General features: G+C 41.4%; 2 protein-coding genes and 1 long non-coding RNA gene across 5 annotated transcripts; 1 reads left to right on the forward strand and 2 right to left on the reverse strand.

The window, feature by feature from the left end:
• Positions 1 to 1,726: 1,726 nt before the first annotated feature.
• Positions 1,727 to 8,644, reverse strand: DTX3L (deltex E3 ubiquitin ligase 3L). The gene is made up of 5 exons (XM_026076454.1): positions 8,427 to 8,644; positions 8,098 to 8,312; positions 5,322 to 6,863; positions 4,380 to 4,597; positions 1,727 to 2,920 (listed from the first exon to the last, which is right to left on the reverse strand). The coding sequence occupies exons 1-5, from the start codon at positions 8,605 to 8,607 to the stop codon at positions 2,851 to 2,853; spliced, it is 2,226 nt and encodes a 741-aa protein (XP_025932239.1). The 5' UTR covers positions 8,608 to 8,644; the 3' UTR covers positions 1,727 to 2,850.
• A 38-nt stretch (positions 8,645 to 8,682) lies between these two features.
• Positions 8,683 to 21,235, forward strand: PARP9 (poly(ADP-ribose) polymerase family member 9). 3 transcript variants are annotated; one of them, XM_026076453.1, is made up of 10 exons: positions 8,683 to 8,735; positions 9,257 to 9,290; positions 10,167 to 10,999; positions 12,312 to 12,542; positions 12,625 to 12,843; positions 13,994 to 14,069; positions 15,642 to 16,016; positions 17,175 to 17,320; positions 18,936 to 19,110; positions 20,330 to 21,235. In XM_026076453.1, the coding sequence occupies exons 3-10, from the start codon at positions 10,175 to 10,177 to the stop codon at positions 20,680 to 20,682; spliced, it is 2,400 nt and encodes a 799-aa protein (XP_025932238.1). In that variant the 5' UTR covers positions 8,683 to 8,735; positions 9,257 to 9,290; positions 10,167 to 10,174; the 3' UTR covers positions 20,683 to 21,235. The 3 variants fall into 3 exon arrangements, with proteins under 3 accessions (XP_025932238.1, XP_025932237.1, XP_025932236.1); XM_026076452.1 differs by having other exon boundaries at positions 8,690 to 8,753; XM_026076451.1 differs by lacking the exons at positions 8,683 to 8,735; positions 9,257 to 9,290 and having other exon boundaries at positions 9,376 to 10,999.
• Positions 10,551 to 20,320, reverse strand: LOC112971248. The gene is made up of 3 exons (XR_003255281.1): positions 19,998 to 20,320; positions 19,102 to 19,153; positions 10,551 to 10,605 (listed from the first exon to the last, which is right to left on the reverse strand). It is a non-coding gene; the product is annotated as an uncharacterized LOC112971248 (long non-coding RNA).
• Positions 21,236 to 21,449: the final 214 nt, after the last annotated feature.

The raw sequence follows: 21,449 nt of genomic DNA on the forward strand, positions 1-21,449 counted from the left end.
CACTCGCCGCCGCCCGAGCGCTTCTGGCTCTGGAAGTAGCAGAGCAGCTTCTTGCGCAGGGCGCCCGGCGGCTCGGCGGCGCCCCAGTCGCCGCGCACCAGCAGCGCGAAGGCGCCCGGCTGCTGCCCGGCCATGGCCGCGCCGCGGGACCGCCGGGGCACCGCCGCCCTCCGGCCCCGGCCCCCTCCGCCGCTTTCGCTTTCGTTCCCCGGCGAGAGGGAAGCGGCAGCGCCGGGCTCCGCCCCGCCTGGTGCCGAAGGCAGGAGGCGGGCTGCCGCCGCCCGCACCGGGCGCACGGGAGGCCGGTTACCGCGGAGCCCGCCGCACTGAAGCGCTCGCAGCCGCGGCGCCGGGCTCTCCCCGAGCCACGCAGAGCTGGTTTGAAACCCAGCGTTTTCAATGCCTGGGTTTGTAACAGGGGTTTGGGTAATAGCGAGATTTTGGTCTTTCTGCACTGCATTTTCAAATCATGCTGCAAAATACAATTGTTTTTCATAATTTTGTGTAAGAAGTACTACTAAAAATAGGCAAGCCGGCAAGGGAAGAGTATTTTCCTCCTGACCAATATTTAAGCTAGCTGAGAAACTTCCTACTGAAAGTTCTGAACTTCCTGTAAAAGAAACTGTTATGGTGGTTGTATTACTATGATTTTGGTTTCTACCTGGCTATTTTTGCTGCACATTTTATTACTATGCCCTCATATGAGAAACTTGACACTTAGATAAGAAATGAAAATATTTTCCCCTAATCTTCACTGCAAGTTCATTCAGGAAACATTGGTTAATAACCAGATGTCATTAAGTAAAAAGAATGCGGGTGGATTTGCTGTGTTGTCACACACACAGCTGAGTGGATCCACGGGAATTCCTTTGTTTCTTGGTGTGCGATAAATCTGTTTCCTAACGCACTGTTCTCTCAGCGGTTAGTCTGGGTACATGCTCTCTTCCTTCACTGTCCCCAGGCAAAATAACTGATTGTGAGTGCAAAACAGATTTATTCCTGAACTGTGCAGCTACGATTAGAAGATAAAGGTCTGTGCAGCTATGGTTATAGAATAAAGGTTTGGGAACTTGAAGTGACAGCAGTTAGGACTCTATCACTCCTACATTGGCTCTCAGCCTATAAAACCTTACCTCAGATAAAAGCAAAGCAGGTGAATTTTCAGTCAGAGGTCTGATGAGGGTTAACTGGCTGGTTGGGATGGAAAGTGAAAAGACAGACTCAAAGAAGAAGTTGGTGAGAACTTAAGCTTCACAGCCGGCTTCAGTATGCAGAAACAACTCAGTAAGCATGGGCACTTAGAAACAACTGGTGTATTTGTATCTTACTGCACAGAAAATGGAAGAAACTTGAAATAATGTGAAAATGTAAAACTAAGTAAAACAAAATCACAGAGAGAAAGTCACCCCAATTCAAATGGAAACCTAAGAGTACCCACTACAAAGAAATCTGAAAGTCAAGATGGTGGAGTAGTGCTGACGGTTAACAATGTGGGAATTTTAGAGTCTTTGTGTCCAAATCACTTTGGAGAGGTGGCTTGGAAGCTCTTAAAAATAATAATAAACTCTATCTAAAACAGGAGGAATTTTAAGGAACTTATGAAGAAGAATGTAACTGAGCAGATGATATTTTTACCCTTGTTCAATAGCCTATGAAAATTTTGTAGCTTGCTAGCAATTATCACCTGCATTAAGTCAAAGCTACTCATTTTACAACATCACAATCATAAGGAGCATAGAGTAGCAGCAAAGTATCTTTATTATAAAATTTAAACAATATTCTGAAAACAATCGGAAAAATATAGTGTTGTTGCATGCAAACTGACTCAAAAGCTATATTTAAGCTTAAATATAATGAAAGGTTCAGAACCAGGGCCTCATTATCAGAGCTGGTCATAAGCACTGATGCTTTCCATTTGCTCCAATGAAGCTTTGAGCATTCAGCATTTCTGCAGAGTTGAAAATCCAGCAGCAGCATCTACATACCCTATCAGACAACATTATCCATGCTAATCGCACGTTTAAAACCCAAACTGCTAATGGCATTTTCTCCCTGAGAAGGGAAAGAAGCAAAAGTTCTTAGCATTATACTACTGATACTATACCAGTTACAGAAACATCTTCCAGCAGATGGTTATATTATCCTATCCCTGATGACAGCTGTAAAAGCTGAAGTAAGTGTTTGATTAAAGAAAAGCCAGTAACAGATAGTGAACCTCAGATTCACTGGTAAAATGAGAAAAAGATAGAGTTTGATATTTGATTTTATGTCAACCAGAAATATTTAACTTGATAGGTAATTACCTAATTAATTTCAGATTAAGCAAGTTAAACCTTTCCTAAAAAACTGGGTAATTTTTAAGTGACAATTACAATTGAGTATTCTATTCTAGAAATGTTTTGCACCTTCTGAAGCATTTTAGCTAGAAAAAGATGAAGCATGTCTTAAAGTTTTCCAAATAACATCTTCTGCATTTGCAGCCAAGGTTTTTGCTGAATTCAACCCATATTTGTAAAGTTTCAATTTCCATAAATTCTATCAATTAGTAAATGAATGCTGATACATGATCAATCATGAAATAATACAAGAACATCAACAAATACTGATGCTGCACTCAGAAGACTCAAATTCTCTAAGTTACTCGTATAAGAAAGCATGAGTCAAGTAAGTAAAAGGCTTGTAAAAGGACATACATTTTGCAATCAAAACAGCTTTAGCTGACTGTGAAATACAAATACATATGGCAGTTTTACAAAGGAAGTATGGCAGCTGAACTTCCTTCTTAATCCTTAAATAGTAGATTTAACTGCTATATGTTCAGTTATTACACTTGAAGGCAGATAGTATTCTTTATTCAATTCCTCTTGCTTTCAGTTCTGAACGAACCCGCTGCAGATAATCAGGATCAGGGTAACCAAAACTAGGAGAAAAAGAAAATAATTATTTGGGCTACTTCTGCAATGAAGTACTTGACAGTTCTACAAAACCTTCTCATACAAATCCCTTAGAACACTTTCAAGTTTTACGTGCTTACTCCTTACTCTACAGAGAGGACAGACCCTATTTCACAGGTGATAAGAGAGGTACGGAAAGGGTAAAGCTAAAAATTTACAACAAACAGCTGCTGAATTTGGGTGTCCAAACTGACACTAAGAATCTGATTTTCAGACCTTCCCACTGTCTCACTTGAAAACAGTACGACACTAGGGTAATGTAGCTTTCTAAAAATCAGACTGGAAATGCCTCCAGGTGAGGTGACTGAGTGCCTTGAGGGGTGACAGAAGACTAAGCACATCCTTGTTTCAGCTGTCCAGACTGGCTCTGCGATGCAGGTATCGAGTGCTAAATGTAATACCGCCTTTGCCCTACCTACCACCACCTGCACTGGTGGTGCTAAACCTGCGTGCTCTCACCAGAAACGTCTGGGTGAGTGGGGGATCCACCACGCCACAGCCATGCAAAGGGAGCGAAGGTAGATCAAATCTGGATTCACAGAGCATTCCACAGTCACTTTGCTAGTGACAAACCTGGGCAGATACTTTAGACTTGCTAATGACTTGCACTGCTATTCAAAATCTGACAGCTGACGTTAGAGAATACTGGACTGAACTAATCGCTTAGCATAACTTGCTTAGCATTAGTAGCTAAATTTGCTGAAGCCTTAGGCCACAAGCTGTGGACTTTCACCTAGATATGTTAAACTTTTACCTGGCTAAGTAAAAGGCGGCCCGAAAGCCAGTTTGAGAGATAAGGGGGAGGGAAGGGGACTGTAGAGAGAAATAAGCAGTTTAGCATTAATGAGCACCAGCAGGGAGATGGACTTTAACCTAGGACACAGAAGGAAGAAAAAAAGGAACCACAAGACTGATTCYGGAGGACAAGATAAGGAAGTAGAAGAGCCAGACAACTATGTAAGAAAGAAGTAACCACAAAGACTGGTTCTGAGGGACAAGATAAGGGAGTGAAAGAGCCATCGACACCTATGCAGAAGTGCAATAAGAAGAAAAGAACACACCTGGAAATTACGGAAAGGACCAACCGGGAGCTGGAAGACCCCGAACACTAATATTAATGATTGGTTCAGAACTATGGGTTGGATACTAGACTGGAAGGGTATAATTACCTAGGGATTTGTTCAAACAGAGTCCCTCTTCGGAGGCACCCAGCTCGAGTTGTAATTACCGCATGTGTGTCATTAGATTTTATTTTGCTCCGATCTGACTTCGAACTTCTGCCTCAGCGGGAACCTAGGGTCAGACCCTGTTATGGTAGCCAACGAGCCTAATTTTCCATAGCACTGAAATGTGGAAAATACTCGGGGTAGCCATCCCACCACATCTGAAAAGTAGTAAAGTTACTTAAAGAAAAAAACTACTTACCTTGTAGGTCCTCCATCCATTTGTGTTTTATGGTGAATATCATTCCATGTGATAACACCCTGTGCACCAGTAGTACGTGACTGCCCCACTGTGAAAATCAATTTTTGGTCAAAGGCTCTTCTAAGGAGCTGCAGAATTTCTTGTCCTTCCTTATTGTCAGGTAAATATGCTTTTCGAGAGGTTCCATGATAAAATTTCCCTGGGTTTGGATGGTTGCTCTGTTTTGTAGAAAAAGAAGGCAAAAAGGCATTGTGTATCAGGAATTCTTCAAAAGTGTGAAAATCACACATCCCAGCTTTCACAGTGTTTTTTATCTCTGTGTTCATTCCATTCAGAATGACACAGCATGATTGATTTTGAGTTTTTTTCTCATTATAGCATTTCTTTCACGTATGTTTCGTTCACATTTTCTTGTCATCATGCATCCATTGTTACTTCTAAATACGTCTTTTTTTCTTCTTTGCTCTCTCAAAAGCATTTCACGCTACTCCTGACTTTTTCATTCACTACATTTTCAGGCCTAGTTGTAACTCCAAACACGTAAGTTGATCTCTTACCTGAAATGCTCACAAATCAGCCTGATACTCATTTTTGTCAACTGTTGTCAGTAGCTAAGAGAATGCCTCAAAGAAGCTTTGTTATTACTTAGAATGATATCACATACACAAAATTCTGTAATTTCAGTTCAGTTATTCTCAATATAAAAATTAAAGACAGGTAGCTCAGTCCTGATGAATATAAAATGGAGGGCTGCCATTTGACTACCTACAGTATTATCTAATCCAGCCCAAAATTACTAGATTAAATGCTTGCAGAGTTGTACAGAACAAAGAAATTTCTCTCCAGCGCATACATGAAAATGATGGAAAATACTGAACTTTACATTCAATATTGGTTTTGTTAGGGGAAAAATATATTTTATGCATCTTTAAATATACTTACAGTTTGAATACCACCGTACATAACATATGTAATCTCAATAGTGTTACATCTGGGATAACCAGGGAGCTCTGTCAAAATCGTTCTAACTGACATTGTTCCGTCCGGTTGATCTCCTTGCACGAGTCCATAGCAGGTATTACAAATGGGACAGGCTCTCTTGTAAGACATTGCCTGTTGAATGCAACTTTTGCAAAATGCATGTTTGCACTTTGTCAGTACTTCTTTATTTTTAAAGCTATCCATGCAAATAGGACACACATCTTTTTCCTGTTCTTCATCCTCTGTCTTTGGCTTGGCCTGTTGTTTGGAAGAAAAATTATTCTTTTGCCTACTGCTGTATTTCATCTCAGACACACTTGAAGCTTCTTGATGGCTGAGATCAGAAGCCAGTGCTGTTCTGTTTTTAGCTTGCGCAAAGTCTTCAGTGTCAAGAAGGCTCATAATGTGCTTTTCAGCAGCATGAAGATGGTTTGGTAAACCACTTAAAACAAATTTGTCTCCCTTCTTCTTAAGTTTTATATGCAGATTTTCCAATTGTTTTCCATCAAGAAGCATATTTAATCTTTTTTTATGATCTTCTGAGAGCTTCCAGCTGATGACTTTTTCTCTCAGCATTGCAGAGGCATTCTGAAATGCATTGATGAAACTTTCAGTAGCGTGGGAAGACATATCAAAAATTTTGAATCTAGGCCTAAATATGATGACCATCTTCTGGCCATGTGAACTGTCTTTCTTTTCCACCACAGTATCAAAATTTTGTTTAATGTCTTCAATTTCTTTACTTAATATTGCTTCCAACAGTTTAAACTCAGAAGCATCAACTTCAATTCCATTTCTATATTTGTAAAGTTCAGACGATATATTCATATTCTTTTCAGCTTGGCTGTTCCCACTTTCCTCCGCTAGAAATTTTTTGGCAGCCAAAATCTCATTTTTCGGACCACGGAGTAGCAATTGGTTCCCCTCCTGTTTGGCAAGAAGATTACTGAACAGAGCATTTAATTTCATTATTGTCTCATTTAACTGGTTACTGTTTGTTAAGGGAATTTTTTCCTGTTCCAGATTTCCTACACTTTTCTGAAAAGTCCTGATAAAAAGCTCTTTAGCTGCCTGTATTGATGTGGGGCTTGTATCAGAAATTAAGCTTACTGATGTGTTTCCACTGTCACCATCTTTACTTTTTATACTCACTCCAAGACGTTCACATAGCTCTTTAATTTGTTCTTTGCAGGCATGACAGAAGTATTCATATAGAGCTGATGGAACCTGAAGCATTTCTTCAGTATTCAGACCATTCTCACCTCCCACTTCACTCTTACTTTCAGAATGTGAAAAATCATGGCATTGGTCATTGCCTGCAATGAGATCCTTAAAGTAGTGGTACACTTTTTCAATGTCTGTATAGTCTCCTGTCAGTGTCTCAGAACCATCAATACCAGGATTTCTTTCTCTTCTTAAATTTGGACATATCATGGTAATGTTCTCCCTTTGCTGTTCAGTGAACATACTGGTATTCAAAGTTGCAGATACTGTAAGAAAAATCTGAACAGAAAACAAGATATCAAAATGTGTTTTTTTTCTAAAGCTCTCAGCTTGCTTCTGTATTTGAGTAAGAAAAAGTTCTATACTTCTCAGTAGGACCAGACTTTGTGTTGATATGATGGAAACATTCACATGCAGTGTTATTTTATGTATACAGATATTACACATATGTAAATAAACTAATCTGCTTCTAAGTTAGCAGTAGGACTGAAATTTGTTAATGTTAACCACGTTGCAATGTTAACCATTGCATGAACACAGAATAAGGAGGTTTGCTATTTAGTTCAAGATACAACATTTTTAAGAGCGCATATATTACATTGTCCTTTACTTATATTGGACTTTCTAGTTATCTCTACTATCTTCCTTACAAAAACTTCCCCAAACTCATGCTTCAGCAACTCAGGCAGCAGGATTAAGGCAGAAAACTGGATTCTGAAAAATATTAACAAACATGATCACACCTCTACTTTGCATGGAGAGAAGGACAGGGAGAGTGCAGCATAGTGTACAGATGTCAAGTAACAACCGTGCTAGTACATGCCATATCTTAAAAGCAACATCTGTGCTGCTACGTAAAACAGAGCTAACCCTCTGGCCCTGACACCGGTGCCTTGGTCGAGCCGCATCCACATGAGGCGGCCTGGCTCGCCCCGCCGATGCTAACGCTCAGCTGAGCTTTCCTGCACGACGGCTACCACAAAGCGCCTGAAACAGTCTGTTGCGCTACAGCCCAGCAGAGCGGTTTCTTGTAGCGCGCAGCGGAGGACGTACTGAAGGCCGAGCCGAGGGCGCTGCGGCTGGCTGAGAGGACGGAGGCCGCCCGAGGGTACGCAACCTGCTGGAATACTAGTAGAGGTCTGCGTCGTGTGAAAGGGGCCAAGCCTCACACGGCCCCTCTGCCCCTCGGGAGCAGGTCTGGGTGCCCACGAGCACCGCGACCCGCCAGGGCACCGTCCTGGAGAGCGGCAGCCGGCGCGCGCCAGCCCCGCGGGAGAGCGCGCTGCCCGCTAAGCGGCACGGACGATCCGCGCCCCAGCGCCCCGTCTTGCTGCCCGCCCCGTCTTACCGGCCACGATAACGTCGCCGCCATTTGCTTGGCGGGAACTACGGGAGCGCGATAGAAAGCGGCGCTGTCTGCCCTCTCCCCAAAAGGCTCACGGAGACGCCCCAGCCGCAAGGAGGGCGGGCGGGCGGGACGGGCCGCAGCTTGTCGCCGCTCCTGCAGACCTACCTTTCTGGTGACGGCGTCAGCCGCGCTGCCCGCGTAGCCTTCGGCCGCCTGCTGCTCCCCGGGCATCGGCGGCGGCGGCGAGAAGCGCGGCGCGGCGGCGGGCGCTGCGCGCTGCCTGTGGCTGCGCTCCCCTTCCTCCGCCTCGAGGATCACCTTCAGGCTCGTGCCGCCCACTTCCAAGACGTGCTCCCCGCGGGCCTGCACGCTCCTCCTGTCTGCAGCCGCGCGGGGCCGGACGGATCGACAAAGCCACGTGAAAACCGTGCGGCCGCGGCGGCCGTTTCGCGCCCCTCGCCGCGCCGCCCGCGCCCGCCCGCCCCGCGCCCTACCTTGCTCCTGCTTGAACTGCACGCGGTAGGTGCCGGGCTCGGGGCCCGCCCGCACCTCGCACTCGCCTCCCCCCGACCGCCTCCCCGACTGGAAGTAGCTCTCCAGCTTGAGGCGCAGCTTGTCGCTGGCGTCGGGGCCGGGAGCGGGGCTGAGCCGCACCAGCAGCGGCGCCGCCGCCATGATGCCGGACGCGGAGTTTCGCTTTCGTTTCCCGATCGGCGGCGCGGAGCCGCCGCTCCCCGCCCCGGCCCCGGCCCCGGCCTCGGTCCCCGCCCTGCCGCTGCGGGGTGCCGCCGGCGCCGCCGCAGGTAATGGGGATCTTCCAGGTCAGCAGCGGGGCCGGGAGCGGGGGAGGGAGGGAGGGAGGCCGCGGCCGTTGGGGGCAGCGGGTCGCAGGCTGAGACCTCGCGGCCGGCTGGGCCGAGCTTCGCCTCCGGGCACCTGCAGCGCGGGGGCCGCGGGCCTCCCGCGGGGCAGAGGCGCCTTTACGAGCCGTTTCCCCCCGCCGGGGCCCGGGGCGTCGCGGCCTGAGCGCCGTGCGCAGCCCCCTCCTATGTGGCGCGCAGGGGAAGGGCCGGGGGCGGCTGGGCCCGGCTTTTAGGCGCTGCCCTCGGGAGGAGGCGGGATTGCCCCGCTTCGCACCGGGTCCGCGGGGCCGCGCACAGGCGGGCGACGCTTCTGCTCGTTCGTCTCTGAGTAGCATTTTGAGTATTAGGAAATATCACGCAGTCGTTTGCATAGATGGTGCTGCCCGTCCTGCTTACAACAGAATTGTTGCTGCTGCGCTTTGAGCAATAACATGTATTTTCTCTTTCCTGTTTTACGATAGAGTTCAGAGATCCCAGAAGGAGAGAGCAGTTCAGGTAAGCCCCTTCCTGTAGCCATCTAGCAATCAGAAGTGTGTTCCTTTATTTAAGCTGAAAATTCATTGCAGCTACAACCAGCAAACTAGAAAACGTGGATATGGGAGATACACATTTGGAGTTACTTTTGGCTGAGTTGGACCAGGTTAGGGATCAACATTATGATTCATTACTTTAACAAGATTGCTTGCATCTCGCTTTTAAAAGGAGGGCTCAGAAGCGTTTTGATGAATCACAGTGCGTATACTATGAAAGTGGTCTTTCACCTTAGCCTCTTTTTACAAGTCGGTGGCATACCTCAGATGAAAAGTTTGATAGACTCATACAAATTGATTTCCACTAATTAACATGGTAATTACTGTATATAGTTCTGTTCAAATCCATTGACAAAGGACAGCTGACTTGCTCAGAACGCAGACTGGCTAAGCTGACGGAGCCCAGCTGAGCTTTCTGTTCTCCCAAAGCTCATGTTGAAGTGATTCACAGAGGGGTTGGAATGAAAAAGGAGGAGGTCTGGAGGAAGGGTGGGGTAATAGGAGCCACTAGGTGGGGAAGCTGATTCGGACAGAATAAGGAACAAGAATTCCTCTAGGAAAGTAAGGGAGTTGGCACCCAACTGAAACAAGCATAGACGTATTAGTGTGATCCCCCCCCAAAGCAAAGTCCTCACAATCTATGTATTTTCAATCTTGAGGCCTTGATTTCTTTGCTTTATTTTTGCTTTCTAAGCCTCTGAAAAAGACAGAAGATCAGCCAAAAAATGCTAGAAAGTAATGACAGTAAGAAAAAATTGAGAGCTCTAAAAAACACTTCTATATTAAAAAATGTATTGGCAGTGGTTTCTTGGATTTCATTTTATATTATTTTATATCCTAGGGTCAAGCATGGTAATGGATGAGGAAAGCTTGATGGTCCCTATCAATAAAGATGCTTATGAAGCTCTTAAGAAAAGACAGTCCTGTCTAAATAATCTTGTTTACAAGAAGTTTGCTTGTACGCTGGCCTTCAAAAGTAGAAAATGCCCTGTTGAAGTCTATAGGAAAAAACTAAAGCATGGGATTCACATATCTGTTTGCAAAGATGATCTCACAATGCATGAGGCCGATGCTTTGGTGAATGCAGCTAATGAACGTCTAGATCATGCAGGAGGTCTTGCTTTAGCCCTTTTGAACGCTGGAGGGACAGAAATAAAAGAACAAAGCAATCTTCATATTCAGAAATACGGAAGTCTCACAGCTGGCCAAATAGCTGTGACAGGTGGAGGAAAGCTTCCTTGTAAGAAAATTATCCATGCAGTTGGTCCAATATGGTCCTCCTACGAAAAAGAAAGATGTTGTAACCTACTTGAGGAAGCCATTGTGAATGTTCTCAAGTATGTTAATACTCCAGAAAATAATATAAAGTCTGTGGCTATCCCAGCAGTGAGTTCAGGTATTTTTGGCTTCCCACTCAGTTTGTGTGCTCAAGTGATTATAATGGCTATAAGTAAATTTGTTGAGGTGAACCCACCAAGCTGTCTCAGGGAGATCCGTCTGGTGAACATTTGTGAGCCCACAGTTGCAGAAATGAAAAAAGCTTGTGAAAAGTTGCTAGGTGATACCAGTTCGTGTCAGGAAAATCTACCAGGTCTGCAAAGCCAGCCTCAACATTTCATCAAAGTTGGAGCTACTCGTTTGCGTATCATAAGAGGACTTATTGAAGAGCAGACGGTAAGTCTGTCCTGTAGTTTGTTGAACATAGAGTTGCCCCAGGTCTCTATATGATTGGAGCCCAGGGGTTCAGTACATGTGTTGTATCGGTCCACTGAATAGTTATCTTTTCATCTTGACAAGATTAAAACAAATAGTCAATAAATTGTATTTGCATGGGTTAGTTTTTAGAAAAGTTATTGAATGTTAGAAAGTTTTTATTTCTTTTTTGGTATACACACTACTATGGGAGAATGGGAAGCAGCTAAAGGTTGGATGATTAATTATAATATATTCCTATGCTAATGTTTATCTTTGTTATCAACATTACAGAAGTCCATATTTTATTATGTATTCCCTTAAAATCTACTTTTATTTTTTGCCAAGCCTTTTTTCTTACAATTTGAGAAATGTTCTCAGAGGTGTCACTACTGAAGTTATTCGCCAAACACTGAAACAGCTGAAAATATCTTACACAAACAATGCACATTTTATCTTTAAACAGTGCATCATTTGAATTGAACTATTTAACTTTTTTAGCTAGAAAATGTGATGCAAAATATGTGGGCTTAGTCATGAGTAATCCAACGGAGTTGTTAAACTGGAAGCTAAATCACAGGAATGGCACTTGCTTTTAACAAATAAAAAATTTCAGACTCATACAGCGCTGAAAGATACCATATGCCTTCAAGGCTCTCAGGAGAATATGCACCAGTGTTGTATCTTTAGGCACTCTTGAACAGTTAAAGTTAGAATAATTACTGCTATCAACATTCTGTAAACAAGTTTTTTTGCATTTTATATATTTGATTTAAAATATACGAGGCCTAGTGAGTGCACTAAGGGAATCTACTGTCTCCACTGGGCAGCGGAAGCAACCATAGCTTTGCAGCTCCCCTGTGCGCACCAACCTCTCGGTTTTGGATACCGGTGCATACTACCCTAATGCTGGGAGCCTCTGTGTGGGATGGGATAACAGATGCAGCCCTACCTGCTGATAACTGGCTGCAGCATTGCATTTGATGAGGTGCGTATGGGTCACATCTGTCTCTGCGATAATAATTCTGCTGAATATGTTCTGATGACTTGAACAGATCTCGTGCGTGTTACTAGCTTCTGGAAAAGCACGTGAATTTGCTGCCACTAGAAGGCGTATCTCTGCTGTATTCCAGCACTGTCCTTAGTAGTGGTGAGAGAGCCTTTCAAAGAATTCATCTGCTGCAATCAGGATTTTTCAGAAGGAGCTGTTCCTAGAGGGAATGCTCTTTGTAGTAGCAAAGCTTGCAAATACTAAATTTGGAATGTACTGAAACTTTGTCTTCTTTTCTTCCAGACTACAGCTATTGTTAATTCTGTGTTCACGGATGGTACTTTTTACCCTGAGGTTTCATATGGAATACTGCAAAAAGGAGGTCCAGCTCTTTATGAAGAATTTACGTCTCATTTTTTTGAACGTTCTTCATCTTATAAGGAGCTCATAAAAACGCAGGGGTATTATCTGCCCTGCAAGTTAGTACTGCATGTTATATGGCCACCATACCACCACATGGCATTACTATGCGAGGTGATGATCAGTTAGATTGGATTTTACTTGGTGATTTTCATGTTGAGTGATGTGAGAACTAAAACACTTGTTTTTCCTGCAGGAACTAAAAGCTGCAGTGATAAGATGCTTGGGTTACATTTGGAAACAGGAGTCTCCTTCAATTTCTTTCCCAGCAAAGGGGATTTGGTCGTATATTCTGCCTATGGATATAGTGGCGGAGGTCATGATTGAAGAGGTTCTTAATTTTGCCAGGGAACACCCTGAGAAGAAGATAGATGTACAGTTTGTGCTCCACCCAGATGACTATAGTACCTATCAGGTAACATATTTGGTGTTAACCACCAATAAAGAGAACCCAAAATAACTGTAAAAAAAAAAAAATTCCCATATATGACAGCAAGTTAAAATAATCTGAATTCCATACTATTTATAACATATTTGTGAGTGGCAGGTCCCTTATGTAACTATTTGTCTGTCGCAGATATTACTTACCTTTACAAACCTCTCTTGTCTCTTCACTAATCCAAAAGTCTTCAGACTAGTCTGATAGCAGGGCTATTGATTAGAAAAAGCTCTGAAATTCTCAGGACTGTCAGGGATCTTGTAACAAAGACTCTATCTATTCTTAGTTTATTAGGGAATGAGCTTATTCTTCATTAGGAAATTTCTTTAGCCAATTTCTTCATATGAAGTATCCCAGGACAAAACACTGTCAACACAGTATATGACCCAACATGAGAGAAGGGCTGCAACTTGCAAACAAGCAGTAGTTTCTGTGGCTAATTTCAGCTGCCATTTCCACATTTGGAGTATTTGGCCTAGGTGATTAATATGCAACTACCTTAGATCACCATCTATTACAAAAATACAGTTTGCTCTTGTTCCTATTTAAGTGCAACCATGCATTCTTTCAACAGGTGCCACATACTGAAACAGTCCCATAAATGCTAAAGGAAGCTGTGTGATCATCAGGGCAGAGCAGAAACCCTTTCTGCTGCATAGGAAAGGCAAGAAGAATTTTGCCAGAAGCCAAATCCAGAGCCTAGTGTAGTAGTGCTCAGGCTTTTAACGTAAGATTATGAAGAGGCAGTTTGGGGTAAAGATAGGGGGATAGTCAGGGGTTTGGATCTGAGTAAAGATTAATGAGCATTCAACCACAAGTAGCGGGCACCTTCATCTACTGTAGTTCCATGGGTTCCTCATATGCCACAGCCAAAGAGAGTTGGTAAAGTTGCCGTTCAGTATGTAACGTGTTTTGCCTTAGAAGAATTAGAAGAACAGGTAGGCATTTGATCTTGTCAGGAATAATATTTTGGGAAAAGCTGACTGAATGTGAGCTGTTAACATCATTTCAGAATTTGTTGTATGTAATTACAACTGTAAACTGCTTATCTAATAGAATTTTGATGAGACAAATTGCATATTTGATAACAGAGGTTGCAAACTCTCCTAAACTCTTCTCTTTCAAGATTTTCCAGAGCAAATTTTTTTCAGCAGCAAGCAAACTGGAAAAAAAGCAACATTACAATGGAAGTGATCATTTGAGTAAGTAACGAACAGAAGGGGCATTTTAACTACATCAGCTTTCCAGATTTGAGAATCTAAAATCACATTTCTTTAAAAAGTACCTAATACCTGCATATGTGTTGTGGGGAAAGGAGAAGGCAAAAACATATGAGAGCTTTGCATTTTGATAGTTTTAGTGTTTGATAGACTGGTTGCTAAGAGATGAAATGGTCAAGAGGAGTTCTGATGCAGCTGGGAAAAGGTGTTACATTTCCTCTGAAATTATATTTTGTAAAAGTTATTTTAAAAGTTACTAGCTCTAATAATAATGCTTAGCTTCCTTTTACTATTATCAGGTTACTATATAAATGAACTGAAAGTGCTGAATTAACTCCAGAAACTGTTGTATTTTGTCTTTGGAAGTTAGATCAAAAATGGGAGGTGAATAAGTTCAAAATGATATTTTCTTAAAACTGAATACATGTTTGAGGAATCTAGTTGTCAGTTATGCATTTGCTTCTAATTAGTCATGTTTCAATCGGTTTCCATCATGTCAGGAATCAATACGTATCAATAAAATTGGGCCAAAGGTTGTTTCAAACCCAAGTTAGATAAAAATGTAGACAGCTACTATCAACATGAAATTGCATTTTTAAGTAAATGACTTCTATTCCTTCCACATATTCCTGCTCTGACAGAGTCTTTCAGTTATATATGGGCAAGGTTATGTCAGCTTCTCCTCTCTTTCCACCTCTGCAAAGATTTACCTCAGAGGACATGAAAGTATTTGGCCTGGGTACGATAAAACTGGTATCACTGAGAAGCAAGGCCTTTGCCACATCATTTCTAGTTTTCTGTTACAGTTTTGTTCAGCTTTTGGTTAGGACCTTGCTGGCAGGCACCAGAGTTGAAAAGAACACATGACTAAGGCCGTGAGCAAATTTTCCGTTCAGGGAAGTGAAGACATTGTTCTAAGATCACGTTCCCTTAGACCTTTCACAGAAACCAGAGATATTTACATATAGTTTCCTGGGTACAAGTCAATAATATGCCAGGTCTCTGCAAGGAACTTGGGAATCATAGTTGAAGATACCTATCTGAGGAAAAGTTTGAACAGAGAAAAGGTGTTGTTGCTTGAAACACAGTAGTGCAGGGTGAGCATGAATGAAATATTTATTTGCACTGATATGTTTCCTGCTTAGGAAAAGTTCACAAATCTGAAATACACCAGTTAATTTTTCCCAAGCAAAATTTCAAAAGGGTATACTGTTTTTATTAATTTTGTCGTTACCTCTCAGTCTCATGAGACTTGTCACTGACATTAACAGGAATGGGATTGGGCTCTCCCTTAGAAGATTTTCAAAAGTAACAATGACGGTCTGTGCCTAATTGTTGTCAGAAGTCATTTAGAGGACGGCAAATAAATTCTGCATGTTTGGGGTTTTTTCTTAGAAATTTTACCTCCTGCTGTCTAATCTCTGCTTTGAGCATGCCAGAAGACTAGAATGCTTCTTACACTGCACAGTCTTGTATTACATATAGAAATTTGTGACAGCACTTGAAAGCTTTTTACTCTTCCATCGGCCTTATATAAAACAATCTTTCTTCCAGGTAAAGAGTCAGGCAGACAAAGCAAAAGAGAAAATACAAACAATAAAACAGCTATTGAACTTAAGGGGAACACCCTCGCAGCATTGGAAGCAGCAAAACTGTGGATCCAAAACATGCTACAAACTCAGGAAAATCACTGTGCTACTATTGAAAGCAACTACATTTTTAACCTTGGTAAAAAAGAGTTTGCAGAACTAGCTCGAGAGCAGCATTCTAGTGTACGTATATCAGAAGAAGTGAGAGACGGCAAAGCAAGACTAGAATTTCAAGGCCCCTCTGCTGCTGTCATTGATGCAGTGCTTGCAACTGAAAAATTACTCCTTCGTATGCAAGAGAAGACTACAGCCAAACAGGAGGAACTGCTGCACTTTTGGGGTGTGTAAAGTAAATAAGAGACATAAGTTGGCATAAATAAGAGCAAGTATGAAGCAACATAGCTCTGTGTATTGCCAATAGTGGACAGACATGTACAACAGTTCACACATACAATATATTACTATAATTACTGAGGTCATTGTATTGTGTGAGCCCCTGAAAGACCATTTGTCATCTTACTGACTTCAGCTACTCACTGGGCAATATTCCCAGAGGGTCACAGTTTATACTGGGGCTGGCTGTCATCGTACATCCAGCTCTAATCCTGGTTTCATCCAGAACAGGTTAACTTTAAAGTCTGAATACAGGACGCTTAGGAAACTTGCACTTAATTAACTCATACCTTTGCTGAGCTCTTTTGTTAGCTACCAGCTGTAGCTCTGTTGGAGAACCCAGCAGTGGCCTTGTTCTGCAGGGTCTTTGACTTTCATTGATAGCTGACAGAATTAGAATTACAAAAAAGAAAAAACTATTGAGCAATCCATTTTTCCTAGTGTAGGTATAGTCATTTAAGAGAGATTCCACTGTATAAAAGGTAGGCAGTGGAGAGATGTAATGGAGATGACAAATTGCTTTTCTTTTATTCCCTTCTTCTCTGGTTCCTTTACTAAATGTACAGAAATAACATTATGAGCAAAGTTCTCAGCAAACTGAATTGGTTTAAGTATTCCTACATCTGGGCAGGCTTTTTTTTTTTCCTGGCTAATAGCAAAAGGAATGGGAAGAATCTTTTTTTAAATGGAACTTTTTGCCCCATTAACTTCAGCAAACTCTGGATAAGGCCCAAAGCATTCTTGATAAATGTTAATGTTTCTATTTCTGTTAAAATTAATAATAATAATAATAATAAAACCCCACACAACACTTTAGTGACTTACAGGAGGCATATAGCTCTTAGAACAAACAAAAGAAAACCCAAATAGATACCAAGTCCTCTCAATATTAGCCTTTTGCATCACTGTGCTCTTAAAAAGTCCCTGTGATAGATAAGTGTTGAGCTAGATGATGACCTGAAATTTTTGGTCTTAGCCTTGGGAAAGTATTTAATATTCTTTTTTCTTAACTAAGCTACCAAAATAAAGTATTGGATCCCTTCTCCTTGCCTTTATTCCAGGTATTATTATAATAAAAAATGTTTATTCCCTTATTTGTATTCAGGCCAACTGGAAGCAGATCAGCTTTCAGGACACCTTGACAGAGCAAAGAGTACTAAACGCTTCCAGATTTCATTGGTGGAATCACACCGTCAGGAGTTTAAGGACAAACAAAAACAGCTTGAAAAAGCTGGGCTTCTTGTTCTCAAGGTAAAGAGGGTATTCATGGCAAAATTAAATCTCAGATGATAAAATACATTTGAACTAACAATGCTTAACATGCTTAAACTCAGATGAACTATTTCAGTATATTGCTTTTAAAGATTAAGATCAAATCAGTCTAAGCCTTAAAACAGATCCAATAAAAAGACTTAGTATTTTACACATATAGCAAATAATTACTGAAAAAGTATGGTTAAATTCTTATAATTTTTTTAATGTACTATATTTTTTGTCTTTTATTTCATGCCTCAAACGTTCCTTTAAAGGACTCTAAAAAAAAATATGAAATTCAGATATTAAAATGAGTAGTGTATTCTAGGACACTTTAATGTGGCACCTCTTTTCTTCTGAGCTTGACACCAAAAACTAGCGACTGAATTTGTCAGAGTTGTAATATGATTAGTAGCAAGTTGAAGTTGAGCGCTTCTTTGGAAATCACTGCTTTACTGTCTGGGAGGAACTTGAGTTTTTGCCGCACAGCAAAATACCAGAGTCTCTAAAACAGGGATTTGTGTGTCTAATAATAATAGCAGGTAACTGGAAACCAGACTGCCATGTCCCTGTTAAGCTGCTGCATGACCTCAGCCACTTATGTTAAGGCCTCTTTTTATTGACAGTTTAAAGAGACTTGGCCATTTCACTTAGAGGCAAAGAAGACAGAAAGGGTATACAAACGATGTACAGATGGACACTGCTATGTACCCTTTCATATGAAAAAAATCAATATTTCAATTAAAATATTAGCAAATATGAACCAGATGAAAGGAACTGATTAAGTAACGTATTTTTGATCTGTAGAACTAATGAATTTAATGTAGAACTAATGAATCTCAACCCAAAAGCTACACCAAAATTTAAAACAGTAGTGCACTGAAACCAGTTATAGCACAGTTAAATGACTTTTAACGGAGCAGAAGTTTGATCATGCTTTTGCACTTCCTAGTTTTTAGCTGAGTGGTCAGGAAGAGTCTGGCATAAGCAGGCTATTACAGAAGAGGCCTTGCAGGCCCCTGGTATCGACTACTGCCATAGGCCTGCGGCTGGCCCACTGGTCAGGTCTGGTGTGCCAATGAGATCTACAGGGGCCGAACTTCCCCAAAAGTCCCTCTGGCGTTACTCACACCGCATGCAACTGCCTGTGAGGCAAAAGCTAACCTAAAGGCTCTCTCATCTGTAGACCTTTTTCACATGAGAGCCCAATTTACATCAGCTCTAAAGCTGTGATCAGTGAGAGCTGAGGTTCTCCATGTCTTACAGGACACTTGCAGTTCTTTGCAAGGTTAAGCTGTGAGGACTGACACAGCTTATTCTCATTTATGGTTGACACCTAACCTGTTCAGCACAGCTCAACTACTGAAAACTCAGTACAGCAAGATACATTCTCAGTGATTTCAATAAGAAGCATGGGATAGTGGCATGGTTCTCTTCCTCCTGAGCAGCTACACACTTCAGCTGCATTGACTGCATAGCTGATTGATAAGGTCTATCAGCTAAGTCAAGGGTTGTTAGTTTGAAGAATATAGCCTGACCAAGGGCATTCATGCATTTTACTGACAGTGGTCTCTTGCTGTTTGCTTACATTACACTGCTATTTATGTTACAGATAGAAAAAATACATAATCCTCTTTTATCTGCTGCATTCCAACAAATGAAAAAAAGAACAGAAGAAAAACGCGCTACCTCCAAAATAAGCCACAAGTTATACCAGCGTGTTCCTGCTCAGTTCTGTGGCTTGGTATGCCAAACTGGATTTCACAGAATGTACTCACCACCACCAGGTAGTTACTTGCTTTTGTATCTTTAATCAAGATGAACAGTGACCTAAATGCAGAAGTTGGATTAAAGTCAGGAAAAATGACATTCCTACACAAGAACTGGTTCTTAGCAGTATTTAGAGTCATATGAGCTTAATCTTTTTCTGTAGTAAGATTTTACTATTTTCCTTCCTAATACTGTAAAGTCAAGTAAGACTCTGGGAAGACAAGCCTTGGTTCTAGTCTAGCCTAGCCACTGTTGACAGAATTGTTAATATACATGTAATGCCATCTCTGAGCCTTTATTTTGTTGCATTACTCTTTAAACAAGAAGCCCTTATTTACTTGTTGAAAACATGCATTTAGCAGCTTAATCCTTTAAAACCTTTACAAAGGAATCACAGAATAATAGAGGCTGGAAGGCACCTCTGAAGGTCATCTAGTCCAACCCTCTGCTCAAAACAACTACAATCAGATAAAGTAAATAATTTGAATAAGCAGAGTGCCACTCAGACAAAGTAGAGTACATTTAGGAGGAAAGTAAATAAAAACACTCAAATAGAAAGCTTCTTGTTACTGTTTTTACAAAATATTGTAGATAGTGTTCAAGAAGTTTTCACAGCTGGAAAGAATAAGCATTCACCTCCTTATACTGCAACTGATGAAATGCAGTAGTATGTGAGGCTTTTTTGCTAGTCAAATGTGGAATTAGGATTTCAGGCAATAAACTTCTCAGAAAGCAGATTTGCTTATATGACACACTTTTACAACAATACACAGGATGACTGTCTAGTGTTGTTTCTTTGCAGTTTTTCCACACAATACTGTAATAGCTTTTTTATGCAATACTCTGCATATAAATCCCATGCTTTTTTTTTTTTTCCTCCCTGTAGCTTACATTAAAACCTTACCTTCTTTGGTGCTTATCAGAGTGCCTAGCTCATGGTGACAGATGACAGTATCACTGGAGTAACAGTTAAATCAGAATAGCTATCAGCTGTCACTGCTCATGACTTCAAAGGGAGTTCAATACTAGTACTGGAGAAAAGAATATATATGGACACTTGCATTTTAACAATGTAAAGCTTCAGCAGACACTTAATGCAAACTTATTTCCAAGAGGGTAGAACACACTGAACAGTAACCTACTGAATTCAGTAAATACTGGATCAAGCAGCAAGCCTTTAGTACCCACAATTCTAAAAGAACATTCTTAAAGACAGTTTTTTTTTTCTTTTTTCAGAACAAAAATATGGAGCTGGCATCTACTTTAAGAGGAACCCCAAAAGCCTAATCGAGGGTAAAGAGAAATGGGAAACAGACTCTATAATGTGTGTGTTTGAGGCTGAAGTATTAACAGGCTTATACACTAGAGGTAAACAGTCTTATATTATGCCACCAATAGTGGAGGGAGATGCCACTGAAGTATATGACAGTTTAGTAGATGATGTAAGCAGTCCTGACATCTTTGTCATTTTCAACAGTATTCAGGCCCTTCCACAATATTTGTTGACTTGTTCCCAGACTCACGTGGGAAGGTCTGCGCCCTCTGAGGCAACCAGCAGCGCACTGAATAATAACTATTCACAACTATAGCTATGTGCAGAGCACCTCAAAACAGTCTAGTACTTGGATTCTAAGAGGATGCTCTCAAAATAACATGCTTTAATCAAAGTGCCTTATGACAACTGTGAAACATCCAAGAATAACTGTCCATTGATACCTTAAGGAGTTTAAACTATGTTGTGATGCTTTCCATTTCTATTCATTGATGATTTTGTTTTAACATTTATATGGTCATTTAGTTTGTCTTAAAAGTATTCTTCACGTGTGACTATACACTTGATGTTTGCATAAACTGTCATTCATTTATTACGCTTTCTTAATCTGAGACAATGCATACATTAATGAAACAAAAGAAATCTAGGTTGTGCCTTTGATTCTTAAATTTTGTTTTGACTTAAGTAAGTGAACATGTCATGTGAATACTGTTTTCCACCTAGGGATGTGCTACTAAATTCACACGGTTATGATAAATGAAGCAATACTTGATGATTTCTAACAGTTGTTGCTGTTACAATTTTTATTAGTTACAAGTGATTCCAAGTATTGTAGATACATGTATTCAAAATAAAGTATGACAATATCAGTCAATCTGTTATTTCTCCCTGTAACATTAAGAATGTAACTTGGACTGTATTCAAGCCTCAGACTTTTCAGTAATGTTCAATCTGTTTGAAAGGCTACAAAAACATAGAGAAGCAGTTCAAGCTGCAGCTTGAACCTGCTCTTCTATTGGTGAAAGCAGAATACTTGATTTCAGAGATTCTAAAGACAACTTTGTAGCTGGATGCCCTCATGCT

The sequence above is a fragment of the Apteryx rowi genome, unplaced genomic scaffold (genome assembly GCF_003343035.1).
Source record: "Apteryx rowi isolate R43461 unplaced genomic scaffold, aptRow1 scaffold_431, whole genome shotgun sequence".
NCBI classification, from domain to species: Eukaryota; Metazoa; Chordata; class Aves; order Apterygiformes; family Apterygidae; genus Apteryx; species Apteryx rowi.

Coding starts and splice junctions, on each gene's coding strand:
- DTX3L (XM_026076454.1), bottom strand. CDS start 8,607: ATGGCGGCGGCGCCGCTGCTGGTGCGGCTCAGCCCCGCTCCCGGCCCC. Junction 4,598..5,321: donor TGTACGGTGGTATTCAAACT/GTAAGTATATTT, acceptor TCTACAAAACAG/AGCAACCATCCAAACCCAGG. Junction 2,921..4,379: donor ATGGATGGAGGACCTACAAG/GTAAGTAGTTTT, acceptor TTTTTCTCCTAG/TTTTGGTTACCCTGATCCTG.
- PARP9 (XM_026076451.1), top strand. CDS start 10,115: ATGTATTGGCAGTGGTTTCTTGGATTTCATTTTATATTATTTTATATC. Junction 12,543..12,624: donor ACATGGCATTACTATGCGAG/GTGATGATCAGT, acceptor TTTTTCCTGCAG/GAACTAAAAGCTGCAGTGAT. Junction 17,321..18,935: donor CTGGGCTTCTTGTTCTCAAG/GTAAAGAGGGTA, acceptor TTTATGTTACAG/ATAGAAAAAATACATAATCC.